This window comes from Elgaria multicarinata, chromosome 6 (assembly GCF_023053635.1).
Source record: "Elgaria multicarinata webbii isolate HBS135686 ecotype San Diego chromosome 6, rElgMul1.1.pri, whole genome shotgun sequence".
Classification (NCBI taxonomy): Eukaryota; Metazoa; Chordata; class Lepidosauria; order Squamata; family Anguidae; genus Elgaria; species Elgaria multicarinata.
The window spans coordinates 90,179,668-90,197,649 of record NC_086176.1 but is presented as its reverse complement, the minus strand read 5'-3'; the positions used below and the strand labels follow the sequence as shown (position 1 = coordinate 90,197,649).

The 17,982-nt window shown below is 41.7% G+C and overlaps 2 protein-coding genes across 7 annotated transcripts in view; one reads left to right on the top strand and one right to left on the bottom strand.

Annotated features, from left to right (window-relative positions):
• Window positions 1-4,115, bottom strand: part of ERCC8 (ERCC excision repair 8, CSA ubiquitin ligase complex subunit) — a 65,798-nt gene extending 61,683 nt beyond the window's left edge. For 4 of the 5 annotated variants that reach the window (XM_063128038.1, XM_063128039.1, XM_063128043.1 and 1 more), the window contains exons 1-3: window positions 3,979-4,115; window positions 2,123-2,218; window positions 123-224 (exon numbers count right to left, since the gene is read on the bottom strand). In XM_063128038.1, the coding sequence (XP_062984108.1) occupies window positions 123-224; window positions 2,123-2,218; window positions 3,979-4,055 (275 nt within the window). In that variant the 5' untranslated portion in view covers window positions 4,056-4,115. The remainder of the gene's footprint in view (window positions 1-122; window positions 225-2,122; window positions 2,219-3,978) is intronic. The other variant, XM_063128041.1, reaches the window with a different exon arrangement.
• A 1,048-nt stretch (window positions 4,116-5,163) lies between these two features.
• Window positions 5,164-17,982, top strand: part of NDUFAF2 (NADH:ubiquinone oxidoreductase complex assembly factor 2) — a 56,924-nt gene continuing 44,105 nt past the window's right edge. For both annotated transcript variants that reach the window (XM_063128034.1, XM_063128033.1), the window contains exon 1: window positions 5,164-5,325. In XM_063128034.1, the coding sequence (XP_062984104.1) occupies window positions 5,199-5,325 (127 nt within the window). In that variant the 5' untranslated portion in view covers window positions 5,164-5,198. The remainder of the gene's footprint in view (window positions 5,326-17,982) is intronic.

The window sequence follows — 17,982 nt, the reverse complement described above, 5'->3', positions numbered from 1 at the left end:
TTTTATCATATTAGTTTCAATGACTATGCTGACAAAGTACTAACTAGTAGTAAAGTACTAACTACTAGAAGTAGGAAGTAGTAGATATATTCTTAGTAATTCCATTTGCAAAGAATACATACCTTCCCACAGAACAAACTGCTTTACAGGTATAGCATGGTTTTCTGCTAAAGTTTTCAAGATCATACAACACAATAACACCATCTGAACCACCCGATAACATGCTGTAAGAAAACAATTGTAAACCAATTCAGTTATGACAGATTCATTTTTTTTCAGAATGATATCAAATTCCTTAAAAGGTTAGTTCAAAATTTAATTAGGTAAATATTTTGAATTGGAACATTTTCTAGGTAATGTTTCAGATGTGCTAAATACACCAGGATCCAAATTAAAATATTTGACTTATTTTAAGTAAACAAAATTTAACAAATAAATAAGTGCCACATTAGTTTAATGTGGTATATAAATATCAGACTTTTTTGCAATAGGAAAAAAGATTTAGACAAGTATTCAATATTATTCAAACAAGTTCAGAGCTTTCCTTGGACATTTTTATTGGAATGTTTGTAAATATTTTAAGACATGACAACTCAATAGCTATCAGGATTGGGCCCAGCATCTCTGTAGAGGGCTCTCAAGAGGCCGTGGGAGCGGACTAAGAGTAAGATGGGGAAGAGGGCGAAGTGGTGGGGACAGACCAGAGCTTCAGGGAGACAGGAGAACAATCTGTCCAGGTACAGGCTAATCAGTTGGATTAAGGCCTAACTATAAGCTCTCCCTCGGTGGGAACACAGCAACTCACACAAATATTTTAGCCTTCCTTTATGTTTTACAGGTGTGTTTGAGATACAAAAATATTTTCTTGAAAGCATCCTGTTTTGTGTGCTTGTTTTCCTATTACATATCTGTTGTAATTTACAATTTAGGATGGTTTCTGGTAACTTATCCGATGGCACACCTGGCTTAGTTAAGGACCTAAATGTTTTATCGTACTCTCATTAACAATGCTAATTGGAAGACATAATTAGAAATTTAACATGGACACTTCCTTATCTGGATTCCTTTCTTATCAGTAAAGAGTGCTAATGAACACTTTCTGATGGCCTTGCATTGCTGTTTCTCATCTGGTATATCTCTATTAGCAAGTTAGGAGGCCAAGCTGTGTTGCATTAGAAATTGGAATCTCATTTTTAATTCCAGAATTCTCTTGGAGTCATTTGATCATACATTTTCCTAATTGGGCAGCAGGGGACAGATGTCCTAAATATGAAAGGTCTTCAACCCTTGCCCAACAAAAGCTGTGTACTCTCTCTGCAGGGTTCCTGCTGTGTGAGCCATGTAGATGCTGTGTTATATGAGGTCTCTTTCTTTCTCTTTGTGTGTCCTGCTCCAAAACAGTGTCATAAGAGGACTTGGATCCCAGTCTGTAGGGATACCTGGGGACTGGAAGCAGCAGGGTCACTGCTGCCTGGGATTTCTGAAGTGGAGGTGCTATGGCGTAATTTTCCATGTTGTGATACAAGGATATGTGTTGGGGACCTCTCTCCATAAATCTGAATTCATTGGCTTTCTCTGTGTGTGGATGATGTGCGGGAGTCATCGGTGACTCAGTCCCTGGTTAGTGGGCGTTAGTGGTGTTTTTATGGAAACTGGGGATATATTTCCATTTCCCCAACATTTGTGGTTTTTCCAAACAGCGTGTTTCCCTGCTCTCCTGGGTTGAGTGAGTTCAGGTGGGGGTTCCCCCTGCCTATGTCTCCATGCTCTTACCCCTGACCTGTGCACAGCATACCTGGTGAAATAATTGCTCTGTAAGGCTGCAATCCTATATACACTTAACCTGGGAATAAATCCCATTGAAATCAATTATAGGGCTTATTTCTAAGTAGACATGTATGGGATTGCCACTGTATAATTTAAGGGGGGAAATAATGGCACTGAAAAAATGTTAACATATATATTTTAGCACATTCAAAGAACTATGTATTCAGATTCATTATATAAGTATATACCCTTCCTAGGGGCAATTACCTGAAAACGTTAGTTATAATTTCAGAACATTTCTGTGGAAAAAAATGTTTTATAAAATTCTTTCCATAATGAAACATAACATACTTACTATCGATTTTCCACAGGTTCAATATCCAAGGTATTAATGCCACTTCCATGGATCCGTTCTATGTCTTTATCTTTGTTTAACTCCAACCTTAACACCCTTTAAAAAAAAGTTAAGCTATTATAGACAAGAAATATCATGGTATTACAAAACTTCTAACTATTTAAAAATTGCCAGTATCAGGCCCTTCAAACCGACACAATTACTATTCATACGCTTTGCTTAAGAGGACATTCTAATCAATTGCAGAACTTAGAAAACTGACATACAGCAAGTTAGTACATTATGTTTAGGGGACACTTATATATGTGTCAATCAAAACATATAAATGCATTAGTAGGAATATGGCACAAGAAACAGATAATAAGACAAATAGTTTGTATATTATTATTATTGCAAACTTGTACTGACTTAAGGAGAGTCAAAGATGCATGTTTAGTTGGAAGTAAACCCTAATTATGTGCATAGGATTACAGCCTCTAACTTTAATTGAGCCATAGACACTAATAGTAAATCTAACGACACCTAGAAGACAGAATGATTTGAGTAAGACAAATGAAATGTCAAATGAACTAATATTTCAATTTCCAAAATGAATGGTTAGGTTTGTAATTGTTCTCGGCAGTTCTCAGAATGCTCACTTCATTGCTCAAATAAGCTGTATATAATTATATGTCAAATATTATCATTTATTTACTTTAACTTTATAGTCCAAGCATATGCACATTTTATTTGGAAATTAACTCCCATGGAGTATTTCCCCCCATGGAAATATACAATTTTGTGCACTCTTGCTAGCAAGCAAGTTTCTTTGAGAAACACTGGACTTAATTTTGGATGATTAGCATACACATCATTTACAGTGTGCTCCTATTCAGATTTACTGGCAAGGAAAAATGTTAAGAGATGCATCCCTAAAACTGTAAGTTTTCATTTGCAAACTACAGATTAATATTATTGCCACACCACAGACCTGAAGACAAGATTCTTGGGGTTAATTTATTTTAGAACATTGTAAGGTGGGTTACAGTGAGAGCCAATAACTTTTTTTTCAAACCTTCAAAATCTTTGTGTACTTAGCACACAATCCTATGCATGCTTAGAGAGACAGAGAAAAGGTCTACAACTCCCAGCATGCCCCAGTCACCATGACTAGTTGGGGTATTCTGGGAGTTGCAGACTTTTTTTTCTCACTTAACATGCATGGGATTGTGCTCTTCGTGAATTTAGGAAGAAGTGGGACTGTCCTTACCCTCCATGCATCAATTGATGCATGCATACACACACAGAAAGTCCATATAAACTGATTACTTGATGTGAACAGGGCCCCTTGTTATAAACATGGATCCTATTCTAGAATGGAGCATACCTTATGTTGGACATGCTTGGAAAAGGAATAAAATGTGCTCACTAGCCCTGCTTTGCCATGAAATAAACCAGTGAAAGAGCCTCGTTATGTGCAACCTTTATGTGTAATCGGGGATCCTTGAAGAGGCAGGATTCCTGATCATGCGTACACATATACAGTTTGTACTCCAATAGGCATATAAGGAACGGGTCCAGCGCGTACATTCTTGCTCCCCCTTTACACACTTAATGTGCAATCCGTGTGAAAGGGCTTTCAAACTTTGTTCATGTGTAGGCTCTGTGCAGGGAGAACCAGTCGAGGGCTGGGTGAGTAATCTCAGGCCAACCCCCACCACACGGCTCCTAAACGAGATCCGGCCAGGTGCGCTTCTTCTGAAGCGGACACACTGCTAAGACTGTGTCAGTCAGGAAGCGTCGCTAGACGAGGCCAGCGCAGCGCCGCCGCAAAGTCACCAGAGGCAAGGCCTGGCTTCGTTGGAAATCCGCTTTACCTCCTGGTAGACTCAGACCGGCGAAGCCTTAGTGGGTCGTCCAAACCGGCTTGGCGGGCAGAAATAAACCCCAACATGGTGCAAAGAAGCAAATCGAGGCCACGGCGCCGCCATCTTGCGAAGCCCTCTAGCGCCCATTGGTTCTGAGCGCGGCGCTCTTAGCCAACGTGAGGGCTCGTTATTTAGACGTCGCCTCCCGTCATCTGGCAGAGAGGGACTGACGAGAACAAGGACGCGAACCGCGGAATACGCATGCGCAGAAGCAGAGGAAACTTAGAATGATACGCCAATGTGGGTGCTCGTTTACACTCCGGGTCTAAGACTTCATCAACAGTCCCAGACTGTTTTCCTACGCAAACTACGTAGGGTTTCACCATAGAGAGAGCAAGGGTTCAGAGCGACGCACTTCTGCGTCTTATTAGAGAATCACATCTTTGGGGTCGCTTTTTCTTTTTATTATTATTATTATTTATTTATTTATTTATTTATTTATTTATTTATATAGCACCATGTATGTACATGGTGCTGTACAGAGTAAAACAGTAAATAGCAAGACCCTGCCGCATAGGCTTACATTCTATTAGAATCATAGTAAAGCGATAAGGAGGGGAAGAGAATGCAAACAGGCACTGGGTAGGGTAAACAGGCACAGTGTAGGGTAAAACTAACAGTATAAAGTCCAAACAGCATCAGGTTTTAAAAGCTTTAGGAAAAAGAAAAGTTTTTAGCTGAGCTTTAAAAGCTGCGATTGAACTTGTGGGTCTCAGATGTTCTGGAAGAGCGTTCCAGGCGTAAGGGGCAGCAGAAGAGAATGGACGAAGCCGAGCAAGGGAAGTAGAGACCCTTGGGCAGGCGAGAAACATGGCGTCAGAGGAGCGAAGAGCACGAGCGGGGCAATAGTGTGAGATGAGAGAGGAGAGATAGGAAGGAGCTAGACCGTGAACAGCTTTGAAGGTCAACAGGAGAAGTTTATATTGGATTCTGAAGTGAATTTTACGGAAGTTCACACCGTGTGTTTCTCTTCCCTTTCCCAATCTCTGTGGAGCGGAGGCCAGGTTTGCGGGGCGGGCTCGGCCGTCGCCTTTGGCCGAGGGTGGGGGGGATGGGCGGGGTCTCCGGCGGTTCCTTGACAGGAGGAGGAAGAGGGGCGGAGCCTCCTCCGTCTCGAGCGGGTCACGTGTTTGGGCACCTCCGAGGAGCGAGGGCGCCGTCTAGTCGACATGAGCGGCGTCTGGCGGCTGCTGCGCTCGCTGAAGCTCCGGGCTTTGGGGCCAGCAAAAGAGTATGTGGGAACCGACCCCTCCGGGAACAAGTATTACCGGATCCCGAAGCACGAAACGTGGGCAGGTGAGACGGAGGGAGACGAGCCGGTCGTCCACGGCAGCAGTGAGTCCGGTGGCTCCGATGTCAAGTGGGGCTGTGAATTAGGCTCTGGGCTTCAGGCAGAACTCCGAAGAAGCCATCCAAAGGGATGAACCTGTTTTGGCTTTGGGGTTCAGCACCCTGGACAGCTCCTCCCGAGTTCTGACTGGAACCCAGAGTAGATTCACGGCCCCACTGACACCGGAGCCACCAGCAATCAGTCCTGTGCCACTAACATTCGCATGGTAAAGTGAAAGCCTTCCTCAGCTAGCCGCTCTTTATTTACACCGCCGGCCTTCTCCAACCTGGTGACCTCCAGATGTTTTGGACTGCAACTCCCATTAGCCCCAGCCGATTGTCAGGAATGCTGGGAGCTGCAATACAAAATAACTGGAGGCCCCCAAGTTGGGGAGGGCTGGACTACACTCATGTATTGGCTGAAAGAGAAAACGTTAAAATCCATATTAGCGTAATACCTTTATTAGGCCAACTCAAAAGCCCCCCAGATACTGTGCAAAACCAACAAAGGGCTTGGGACATCGGAAAGATTTAACATTTATTCTGGTGTAGTTTTTAGTGGATTATAGGCCACTTCATCAGATGCATGGAGTATTATGGAGAGTTTCAAGAATATACACAGTAGTGGTGGATGTGAAGAATTGTAAACAGTGAGGTCACAAGGAAATTTAGTGTGGAAAGTACTGATGGTAACAACCACATTATTAACAGTGATCTTACACAGTGCAGCTATTGCTAATAAACATTAGCAACAGGCACTAAGTAAGCCATTTACCACATACATGTGGTAAATATCCATTATTCCACCCTGGTGCTAAAGCATGCACAGAATTGTAGACTTCACGGGCATGCTTCAGCACCACGGTGTGGGACAAAGTGTTCTCTGGGGATTTAACTGGGTGTAGTGGCAGAACTCTGAGCAACACTGAGAAGCTGGGTTTAGCCAAGCTTTAAATTTCCCACATTGCCCCAAACTAAAGCTAGCACTGTGTGGAGTTCTGTGCCAGAAATAGGAAATTAAGAGGGCTCCAGGACAGGCATAGCAGTGAATCCTGCCAGGGTGCTAGAGCCCGACAGCTTCCCAAGGATGCAAGGTGCTGGTGCCAGTCTGGGTACACTTACTAGGGAGTATGAATTGTATTCAGATTTTGGCACATGCAAATGGGCTGGTGGAAGTGGACTTTCCCATCTCCTCCTCTGCACGGCAGCCCCTCTGACCTCCTGAAATACTACACAGAGAGTTGGGGGCCCTATTGAATGGAGTAAACTGTGGTAAGGGATCCCTCTAAAGCATGGCCAAGAACCTTTTGTAAGTAGAGCTCTTTGATCTGCAAAAGGCAGATCTTGTGGCCGCAACGCTATGTGTGTATATCTGGATGAAAGCCCTGTGGAATCCCATAGGATTTGTTTCTGAACAAGGATTGGACTGTGTATCCCATTGATCTCATTGGAACTTAATTTTGAGTAAATATGCTTCAGATCTGGTTGCAAGTTATATTGACCATTGTCAGCACACACACACACACACACACTTACTTCACCATTTAGGCATTATCCAGAGATGCCTTGGGGTGGAGCCCATCTGTTAACTATGCCTTAGTGCAGTATTCGCAACATTTGAATACTCAGGGCACTGTGTTTTGGTTTTGGTTTAGATTGAAAATCAGAGCTATGCTACATGTGAAAAAATAAGATGTTTTATTTTTCAAGTCTGTGTTCTGCCCTTCCGAATACAGTGTTCTCACAGCAGTTCACAACTACAAATAAAAAATAATAAAATATAGCAGAGCAATACTAGAAACTGAGCAGCAAGTAAAAGCTGCATAAGATAAAACAAAAACAGTTCTTAAAATAGATATTCTTGGCCAGTTCCTTAACAGCATTGTCATTGCAATTGCAGAATAGCTGCAATCAGTATTTCCTTCCAAGATTGCCTCTTGTTTGCTGGGGAAAATGTTAAAACTAAAAAATGGAATTGTGTGTTCTGGAAATGGTGATGCTTCTGGGATTCTCCCAAGTATATCATCTGTAGCATAGGCTGCATCAATTAATCCTGATGTATCTTTCTCCCTCCCTCAGGGTAATTCTCAATGCCAATATTTGGGCAACAGGGGAAGGGAACAATGGAATGGACTTTTCTGTGTTTTAATTTTAATAAATCTATTTATGATTTGTGCATTGAGGATACCTGATACAGTATCACCTAGAGCAAACTTTGTATTTGTGATAGATTTTATGAGAAGAGGTCAAGGACAAATAACCGAAGGGCCAAAAATAACCAAATGTGGCATTTTTCACTCTAGTGCAGCTATTGAATTCTGGTGTTGAGCAGAGGAACAAATAGCATTGGAGATGAAATGGAGTAGTGATCTCCATTCTTGTTTCCTGGTCTAAATTGCCACTACCTCTTCAAAGGGCGGTGTGTGTGTGTGTGTATTTGTCCCCAGTCCCCCCAATGGAGCTAATAGCAAGGATGGAAGAAAGGAATTTACAATGGGGGAATGGCATAGAGGGAAAGGGCTAACACTGCCAATCCCAGGGAGGCTTCCTGATCCAAAGCACAACCCTGTTTTATTTTTATTTTTTAAAATAACTATTAAAATCAGAAGATTTGATGATGGATCTTCCATATCATGCCTGTTTTTCACTGAAATATGCTTTTCACTGTAACTTATACTAGCTCTCCATGGAGCCTTCTGTGTGAATATATCTCTTCTATTTCTCATTTTTAAAATCTGAAACAGTTTAGGTCCAATCAAAAATATCAGCATATCATTAAAAAAATGCTCCTTTTATTGTTTATGCTTGAAAAGTTGACCTTGATTTTTATGTAGCATCATTGGCAATATTTGAACTCAGTAAACCTGTGTGGTCAATCTACAACCTTTGTACAGATCTATGTATGTGACACTGCAAACATGTAAAAAAACTGTGGAAACTCCACCTCCTTCTGAATAATGACTGAGATAGTGACTGGGTTCAGATATCACAATAACCAATGGTGGGCTAAATAGTCAACAGTGGGTTAAATAGTCAACAGTTGGTTATTATGTTGTCTGTTGGGACTTTTTCACACCATGGTTGGTTATTCAGCCAAAATAACCAATGCTATGCAGAGTTGATTATTTATCATGTCATGTGTTGGGCACTGTTGACTATTTTGGCACACACAGTTGTTTTTGGCAACTACAGAGTCCTCTGGCAAGAGCAACCGAAGTGGTGGGTGCCACTCTAGTCCAGCTGGCAGAACTCGCAATGGCTGATGTGACACCAGTGGGAGGACTGAGTGGGGAGACAGGGCAGGGGATGTGTCAATCACACTCACCATTGACTAATACTGAACTTGATTATAATCATGTTGTGTGGGGTTGACTATTCAACTGTGGAGTTGACTGTTAACCCACCATTGACTATTGTGTTGTCCGAATGCAGCCAGTAGGTAGTGCAAACTTGAGAAAGTATGGTACTAGGGTAATGCATCCACCCTGTACATTGGACCCAACAGAAATCTTCCATGGATTTAAAGTCTCCGTCTGTCTGTAAGCAGTTTCAGATAAAAAGGAGGAACCCCCACCTCGTGTTGAGAAATGCTTCAGAATAGTGGGGGAGATAGTATGGGAGGCTACAGGTCCGGGCCTGATTCAAAGTGCTGGTATTGACATTTAAAGCCCTAAACGGTTTGGGGCCAGGTTATTTGAAGGAACGCCTCCTCCCATATGTACCTACCCGGACCTTAAGATCATCTACAGGGGCCCTTCTCTGTGAGCCCCTGCCAAAGGAAGTGAGGCAGGTGGCTACTAGGAGGAGGGCTTTCTCCGTTGTGGCACCCCGGTTGTGGAATGAGCTCCCCAGAGAGGTCCGCCTGGCGCGTACACTGTACTCCTTTCGTCGCCAGCTGAAGACCTTTTTATTCACTCAGTATTTTAACACTTAATTTTAACTTAAATTTAAATTATATTGTTTTAACTCTGTATTTTAACCTTATATCAATTTTGCTGTGTGGTTTTATCCTGGTTGTGCTTTTTATATTGTATTTTGTATTTGTGTTTTTAACTTGTTGGTTGTTTTATGATGGTTTTAATTTTTGTGAACCGCCCAGAGAGCTTCGGCTATTGGGCGGTATAAAAATGTAATAAATAAATAAATAAATAAATACAGAGAGAGAAGAAGGAATTGGCAAAGATCACTTCCCCTGCCTTCCACTGGTAGGAGTGTTTTGAGAGGAACTCTGCTCAAGAGCTGCTCCCGCTGGTGGAATAAAAGTTGGATCCAATGCTATTACTATAAATACAATTCTTACCCTTTATCAAGCTGCTCTTTTTGAAACTCTTCAGTTAGTTTAAAGACCAATTTTGGAAGGAGAATGTGCCGCATTTGCTGTTGTCTCGTTATTTCATCCTGGAATTGGATGTCTTGTGCTGAAAGCCTAACCTTGTAAATGCCCTTGTCTACCTTCTACCTTTTCTTTTGAGTAATCTGTGAATTGAGGTTTCTTAAGATTGCTTTTAAAAAATCCCTTGTTTTATTTCTGTTCAGAAATCATAACATCACTTTCAGATAGTCAGTGTTACCTTAGTGTTGCATTATTTTTCTTAAGTGAGGAATACAACTAGGACTTGTTTGTGTTGATTCTGATTAAGGGAGTTAGGCTAGAAGATCCATGACATCCCTTCCATCTAGATGTTTAGGGTGAATTACAAAAACTCCATAACTGTGGGTGGAAGTAGTTTAGCCAGTGTGTTTGCTTATGGGTCAATTGCCAGAAAAGCATGCAGCGAGTTGTTCCTCCCCCATCTCACATTTTTAAAAGAGTAAAATAGCGTTCTACCTTACATGAAAATTCAGATATTGTGCTGGCTCCTACATCCTGAAATTGCATTGGACTCGATGATCTGCCCAGGCGCCAGAATGTTTTAGTCCAAGAATTGTCAGCTCTGTAGCACAGCAAACGGGCAACAATTACCAATGCTTAGAGCCACTTATTTTATGTCCACAGGTCCAGATTTTTGCTTGCCATGAGTGCCAAATGCTGAGTGTGACGACGTGCCTCAGGTTTCCTCCCAGCTTCAGAGTGAGGAAGACGCCTGGGATTTATTTTGACTCTGCACTTGCTGGTGCAGAGGCAAGTTCACATCCCTCTCCCACCCTGTTCCAGCTCCAAGCACCTTGACAATGCAATGGCGAAATAACCCTCAGTCTTGGAGTTGGGGAGGAGACTGGGGTTGCTGTGCAACTGCAGAAATGAGCCCTGCCCACCTCTGCAATTCCTAAATTGAGAGGAAGGCTCATCGTGCATGCCAGAGGGCAGTGGAATATTCACCATGGCAAGTGAAAATATGGAGTTTTGGTATTCAAGTATAGATAACAGAGTACAGAGACAATACCTGTCATTTTTAAAGAGATGGCAACAGCTAGCCATGTTTACCTTTCAAATACCTGGACTGGTGATCATGAAAGGATTAGCATCCACATGTTTTTTAGAAGAAATATGGCTTATCTACACATATTTGTTCCTTTCAGAATTGATAATGTGCTTACATTTTTGTACTTGGGTATCTCTGTCAGTGTACAACATGTTAGGACTGGGATCCCAAGAGCTATTTTACACACACACATACGAAGAACCCTGCTGAATCATACCAAAAGCCTATCAAATCCAGCATTCAGTGGCCTGCCAGCTGCCTGTGGGAAGTCCGCGAGTAGGACATGGGTCCAATAGCATATTGCTTTTAAAACTCAGTTTCAAATAAGGGTTGCTGTGTGGGGCTGCTATTTAGGAAACACATTTCCCTTGAGGATGTGCAGGTCATTTTCAGTATAGTCAGCAAACGCAGCCTTCTTGTCAGAAAGTAGCTTTGGGCTGAGACTCCAACCAACAAAGCTCAAATTAGCCAACCAGCAATTCCCAGATTAGGATTTAGGGTGGGTGGGAGAAGTTTAGCCTAGAGACCACCACTTGCCAATCCTTTCTTAGATTTCCTCATCAGTCTTGAAGGATGACACTCCTATTCTGTGAGTTATTCTAGAATGAAATTCTTATTTATTTATTTATTTATTTATTGCAGTTCAGGAGTTATCATGGAAATACTTGATATAAACAATTATAATTTGATCCCATAAACCCATGCACATTCATGAATGTCTTATGCAGATTGTAACTGTACATAGTTGAACAGTTGATCAATGAACCATTGATGAAAATCTTTGAAAGCCTGAGAGCCACATCACACATTTGACTTTCTGTGTATCCCTATGCTTTAAGTATACATATGAATTATAAATATGACAAGCATGTGTCTATATTAGTACATCTGTCAGATGGCTGTGCTTGGTGGCACCTTCCTACTGAGGTTACATTCAGTCGCAAACCTGAGTTTGCCTCAATGTAATGTGTGAAATGATTCTATCTCAAGTATGTCTATACTGTTGCATATTCTCGGATTTTTAGCAAGTTAAACTTGTTAAAAGATTAGTTTGACAGTGATTAAATAGTACAATTTCATCATGCTTGTCCCGAGAGAAACATTCAGGCTAAGTCATTTACTCTGAGATGACTTCTGAGTTGCCACTTTTAAAACTGGATGAGCTGGAGGGTGGGATTGGACACTTAAGCAACCATGATTGATGACTCATTTTTACTATCTCAGTCAAGTATTTCACTAAAAAGGGTAGATTTATCTGTGTAATGCATTTTTTTTTTACTGTATAACACACTGTCAGGGTTTCACCGTGGCTTTCTATATGATGAATTTGTCTTGCTGTGCCAGCCTATATTGATTTTCAAGCCATTCATATTTCAGTAATTACAAAAAAAGTTCCTTGTATAGTTTATGTATTTTATTACAAAATGCATTCAGTACGACATAATCCTGTATGGCACTATGAATGCAAAAATGGTTGATAATAGCAAAAATGAGAAATTATGCTGCAACATCAAACATGCTAGATGTTTATTAGTTGGCGCATATCTTCTAATGCATATTGTATATGTTGTGCTTTTAAAATGCATTATTAAAACATTTCCAGATAAACAGTACCCACAAAAATGTGTACTCTGCAGGTAAACACAGATTGTTTTACAATAATTCTCAGTGTGACCATCCTTTGAACACAGACTCAGTATAAGTATACATGCTAATGCTATCAAAGGGCTAAATAAAATACGGCAAGGCTTTCCAAATAACGTATTAGTAGGCCCTCTTCTGCTAGAAAGTTATTTGTTTGAAATGTCAACTTTCAAATAATAAATATGTCTCCAACCTTTAATTGGCATTGTTTGCTTTTGCTGTCTAGGATATTTCCAGTGTGTGTGTGTGTGTGTGTGTGTGTGTGTGTGTGTCCGTGTCCACAGAAAAGGCAGATTTTCTTGTGCTATAGGATGAGATTGGTCTATGATAACAACGTGGCAGCAACCAACAAGAATCAGGATCAGTATGATGGCCGATGATCTTAGTACATGTATTAATCCAATCAATTTGGAAGAAGTTTGTTCTTACCTTTTCATAATAAATCAAAATCTATAACAAGATGTCCACAACCCTTTAAGCATTTGGGACCAGATATTTAATGCATTTGGTAGAGTCTTAGGCCCAGTTCAGATGGAGTGCTACATTATGGTTTAACGTCATGAGAACAAGAAGCTTTGATTCTCAGGATGCCCCCCCCCCCCCCGCCTTTTCCCTCTTTCACATGCAGGGGAGGAAGTTCAAAGCTTTCATATGCAGTTTTGCACAAACCATTGTTAGTTCAATCAAAGCAGGATCAAATATAATATTAATATCCTTGTTTATGGACTAACTGTGATTTGAACAAACTACAGCTTCTCGTATTCAAGTATAATAACAAACTCCAGTTTGTTTAAAATTGTGAATGGAAGCTTTAAACTTCATCTGGCCATGTTGGAAGTAGAAAAGGGAAGGGGATATGCAGGAGCTTGCTCCTGCTGATCTTCTTAATTTTTAGCCATAGTTTAATATTGCATCTCATCCAGGCCTTATTGGTGTGATATTAGCATCTCAAAGTCTTGTATTGAACCTCTTTTATACACCCATTGATATTTGGCATTGAAGGCCAAGATATTGACCCTGTTCAGATGACACGCTAAGCCACAGTGGTTAAGCATTTTGTTCTAAACGTTATGGCTTAGTGTGTTGTGTGAAGCATTCCTAACCATAGTGGCTACATAACCACGATTTAAACATGTTCACTAGTCATTTGCTGCAAAAGCGTTAGATGCCCAACCATGGTTTAGCATGCTGTCTAGGCCCATTATGTGGCATTAAAGGCCATGTTTCTTTGTAATGGCTATTAGTCAAATACAATAAAATGTTCTGATTAAAGGCCATGTATTATTCTATTGTCTTCTTGCATCTTCTTTGTTTAATCATTTTCCAATGTTGTGACAAAGGAGAGGAGTCAAACTTTCCCAAGCAGTAAAATTTGATAAATTATGATCTGGTTTCCAGGAAAACAGTTATGTACTTTTTCAAAGGCTCCTGGCAAACAAGCTCCATCTACAACTTTCAGACCTTTTGTATACAGACATTTTTCTATACAGTTCCTTTGTTGGCACTGTTCAACTGGAGGGAAATGGTACTAGAACCAGCAGAGGGAGCACTAAACACTTAGAATGATAGATTTTGCTTTAGCTCTGGTTGATTTCCTTTTTAATTTCTTTCCGAACAAAATAGTAATATTACATGAATCCAACAAAAACCTTTAACGTCTTGGGCAAGATTTTTCAAACTTGGTACTGGACAGGAGGAATTGCATAATGGGTCTATAAACAATGAAATCTGGTTGTAATATCACTATAGTTATAGATAAGAATAAAATAACATGGAGAGAATGAAATGACTAGAGGAGTATGTAACAACCAACGAGCAGTGTGTGAGAGTGTGTGTATTATGGTGCGGAGGGGGAGCCTCTCAAGTGGGGAAGTGGTAGTGCAGGAGCTGGATTCGTATACACTGGCCCAGTAGCCACAATCAAACAAGCCACCTTGGCTTGTTTTAATTCCTAGCACTCATACACTTTATGTGTGCCCAGAAGGAGGCAGCATTGCTTCACAAAGTTTTAGATTGAGGGCAGAAAAAGAGGTTTTGTGGTAGATGATATTGTTCTGCCTTATCCCAGTTCAAAAAGAGAGGTTCCTTATTTGGAATTGATTTCATGCATGCAGGTTGTACTAGTATTCTACACACTGAGAAAGCAATTCTTTTTGCGGGCAGGGGAATGTTCCGCATAAATATTCAAAAATACTTTGGTATGCAGATAACACAAAAACTGCCTTTGTGTACGAGATCTGCCAAAGGCAGTATAGGGAACAAATACCTTCTTTTGCTCTCTCCATAAATCAATCCTTGCTACTTGTGGGAAGTGGAACATGATGGATCACTTCCCATCTCTCCCAAACAGAGTAATGCAGACAGCTGTTCGCACCTCCACCTACGCTGGTTGGTTAATCCCGCCCTGAGATCCTAATGATCTCATACAAATGTTATAAATAAATAAGTCATTGGTCTAAAGGTGGTGACATGGATCTGAAATGTGTATTAAACCACCATCAGCAGCAGTTTTTAGTAACTTTGTTTTTTCTTTAGATTTAAGCAATGTACATGCTGTTGGCTTTAAATGTTTACACGTATTGCAGTAAAAAGTTCTACATAAAATAACATTTAAATCACTGTGGGCCTTTTCAGACAGCACGTTAAGCCATAGTTAGGCTGCTAACCCTTTTGCAGCAAATGGTTAGTGAGCATGTTTAATCTGTGGTTATGTAGCCACCGTAGTTAGGAATGGTTCACACAACATGCTAAGCCATAATGTTTAGTTCAAAATGCTTAACCACTGTGGCTTAGCATGTTGTCTGAATAAGATCACAAAGTGTAGTTTAATTCCCACCCTCCACCCCATAATTCAGTCAAATATTTGTGGTATTTTGGGACAACAAATTAGCATGGGGTACTTTTTAAAGCTTTGCATACCAAATACAAGTAAAATTAACATGCTCTAAGGCATCATATGCAATTTACCCTATGCAAATTACCCTAACTTGTGTAGGATTTTTTTTCCAGTTCAAAATTTCCCAGAAACCCCACATCACTATGGTTAAAGGTAGCTTTTGGTCTGAAAAGTTTGAAGACTAGTGGTTTAAGCTGTCAGGCCATAACAATAACAAATGTAACACAATAAAAGTGGTACATTTATTTATTTATTGCATTTTTATACCGCCCAATAGCCGAAACTCCCTGGGCGGTTCACACTAAATTCAGTATTATCCTCATGTCACATCTATTAAAATACCAGTGTATTAGAGTAAACATTTGAATAATGAATCATGATAGGTTCATCATACTGATAAAGAACAATGTGGCAACTCCTTATTTCTCAGAGGGTTAGGGTTAGTTGATTTTCTGTAATCCCTACCTCCCTGATACTGCTCTCTTCTTGCTGCTGCTTCTGTTTTAAATAATGTGATGGTAGGCAGATATTTCACATAGAGGCTTAAGCACTGCTCTACTCTTCCCCCTCTCTTCTTGAGAGAAGATTACATTAAGATTTTTTTTTTAAGAAATCGGCTTTAGTGGAAATCTAAAATGGCACAGATACTAATATTGTACCCCTGTCCCTATCCATGTTAGTCCACTTGATTTACAGTGTCTAAAGAATATACCGCTAAAACAAATTATGTGGCTCTAGCGTAGGGGACCTCTAGTGCAATGCCAATAGCATTAGCATGTGCAGTGGGATTCCCTGGAAAACCTGTCATGCAGGCTAACACTATTGGCATTGCACTAGAGTTCCCTTATGCTAGTACAATATGGGCCTTCCTAGACGAGGCCTTAGCGCGCTTTGAGACTCGGTTTCCCTGCTGTGCATCCAGATGACGCACAGGGGAATCCGAGCCCAGGCCGCACTGAGGCCTCCTCTAACGCGCCATAAGCGAAGTCGCTTATGGCGCGCCTTTTTCGCAGCCCCGGCCTCAGGCCAGGGCTACGAAACGTCTAGGAAGGTCCGTGGCTTTTTGCGGCTACTCGCTTACTCGCGAGTATCCGCGAAAAGCCACGGACCTGGCACAGCGCTCTTACGAGCGCTGTGCCCATCGGCCTGGGGGGGGAAGAGAGGGGCAGGGGGAAGGCCGGACCCGGCAGGACGGGGGGGGAGAGCAGGCATCTGGGATGGCAAGGGGGGGGCTTTGCCTGGGCAAGCGCCGGGTGCCGCCGCCTAAACTAACAGGCAACTGGCGCTGCCAGGGCAAGGCCGGGGGCAGGGAGGGGGGCTTTGCCCGGGCAAGCACCGGGCGCCACCACCCGAACAAGCAGGCAACCAGCGCTGCCAGGGCAAGGCCGGGGGCAGGGAGGGGGGGCTTCTTTTTTTAAAAAAACGGATTTACCTGGTCCGGAGTCTTCGGGCCGCACGTGGCCCCTTTAACCAAAAAAACCCCATGGCCAACGCTGCAGGGCTTGCGTCGTCCCTACGCATCGGCCGTCTAGGAGGCTGGGCAGCGCGCTTTAAAGTTAGCGCGCCATCGCCCCGCCTCCCTGCCGGCTTATCCCGGCAGGTGTAGCAAAGCCCTATAATTTCCTTTAGTGGTATAACACCAAAGGATACCACCTAAGTTGTTAAATGCAATATGAGGGTTGGGTAAAAATAGTGAAATAGGTCCCTCTCTGAAGCTCCTTTTTCTTCAGCCTGACATCCTTTATTGGAAAAAAAGTAAAACTGTAGTCATGGCAGCTATTAAAATTCAAAATTGGGAAAAGAGACTTCCTCATATCACTCTCACAGGAACTCACACGGAGTCTTAAAAATAGCTCTTAGACTTAGAGTATGAGCTGCCGCCACTCATTTTGATACACTGTTAACTTTGATGCCTAACAAATTTTGATAACTTATTCCTGGGTCAAAACAAACTGACAGTTTTGTTAGATTTTATTGATGGAAATATTCCTTGTCTTAGAGTTTCAATATTTCTCATCTTTCATATATATATGCATCTGCTGTGTCCTTTTGTTGCTTTTTCCTAGAAATGGACAAACTTGTACTAATAGCTGTTAAGTTAGGTTGACTTTGACTTCTTGAGAATTCTTCACTAAACAGATTTCATTTCTTTGAAATGTCCAATAAAATTAGTAGTTTTGTCTGCACTGTAAAGAATTGTCAAAATAAGTTTTGCCAGCAATGGAACTACAAGTTACGTCTCTTTCAAGGTAGAACAGGATGTTGCAAAAAATATGGGCTTGTCAGAAATATCCCTGTTCAAAACACCTGCAGATCAGCTTCTGCTTTCTTAATACAAGAGTGCACAACCCATGGCCCTCTGCCAAGCTTACAGGTGTCCCACCCATTTCCCCCCATAGCCCAGCTGATGAGCTGGGCCACTGGGAAAAGAGATTGCTGTTCCAGCGCTGTTCTTCCCTTCCCCAGTGGCCCTAAAGCGTTTTTAAAAAGTGATGTGCTGGTAGAGGAGGGTCCTGTATGCTTTGTATTGCAAGTGGCTCTTATTCACTTGGGGTGAAATCCAACTTGTGTGCTTCACCAACAGAAGACTTCGGCCAGCAGAATGGGGAAGGGCAATTCCCCTCTCTGTCTGCTAAGGAAGATTCAGGGACCTATGCAGGG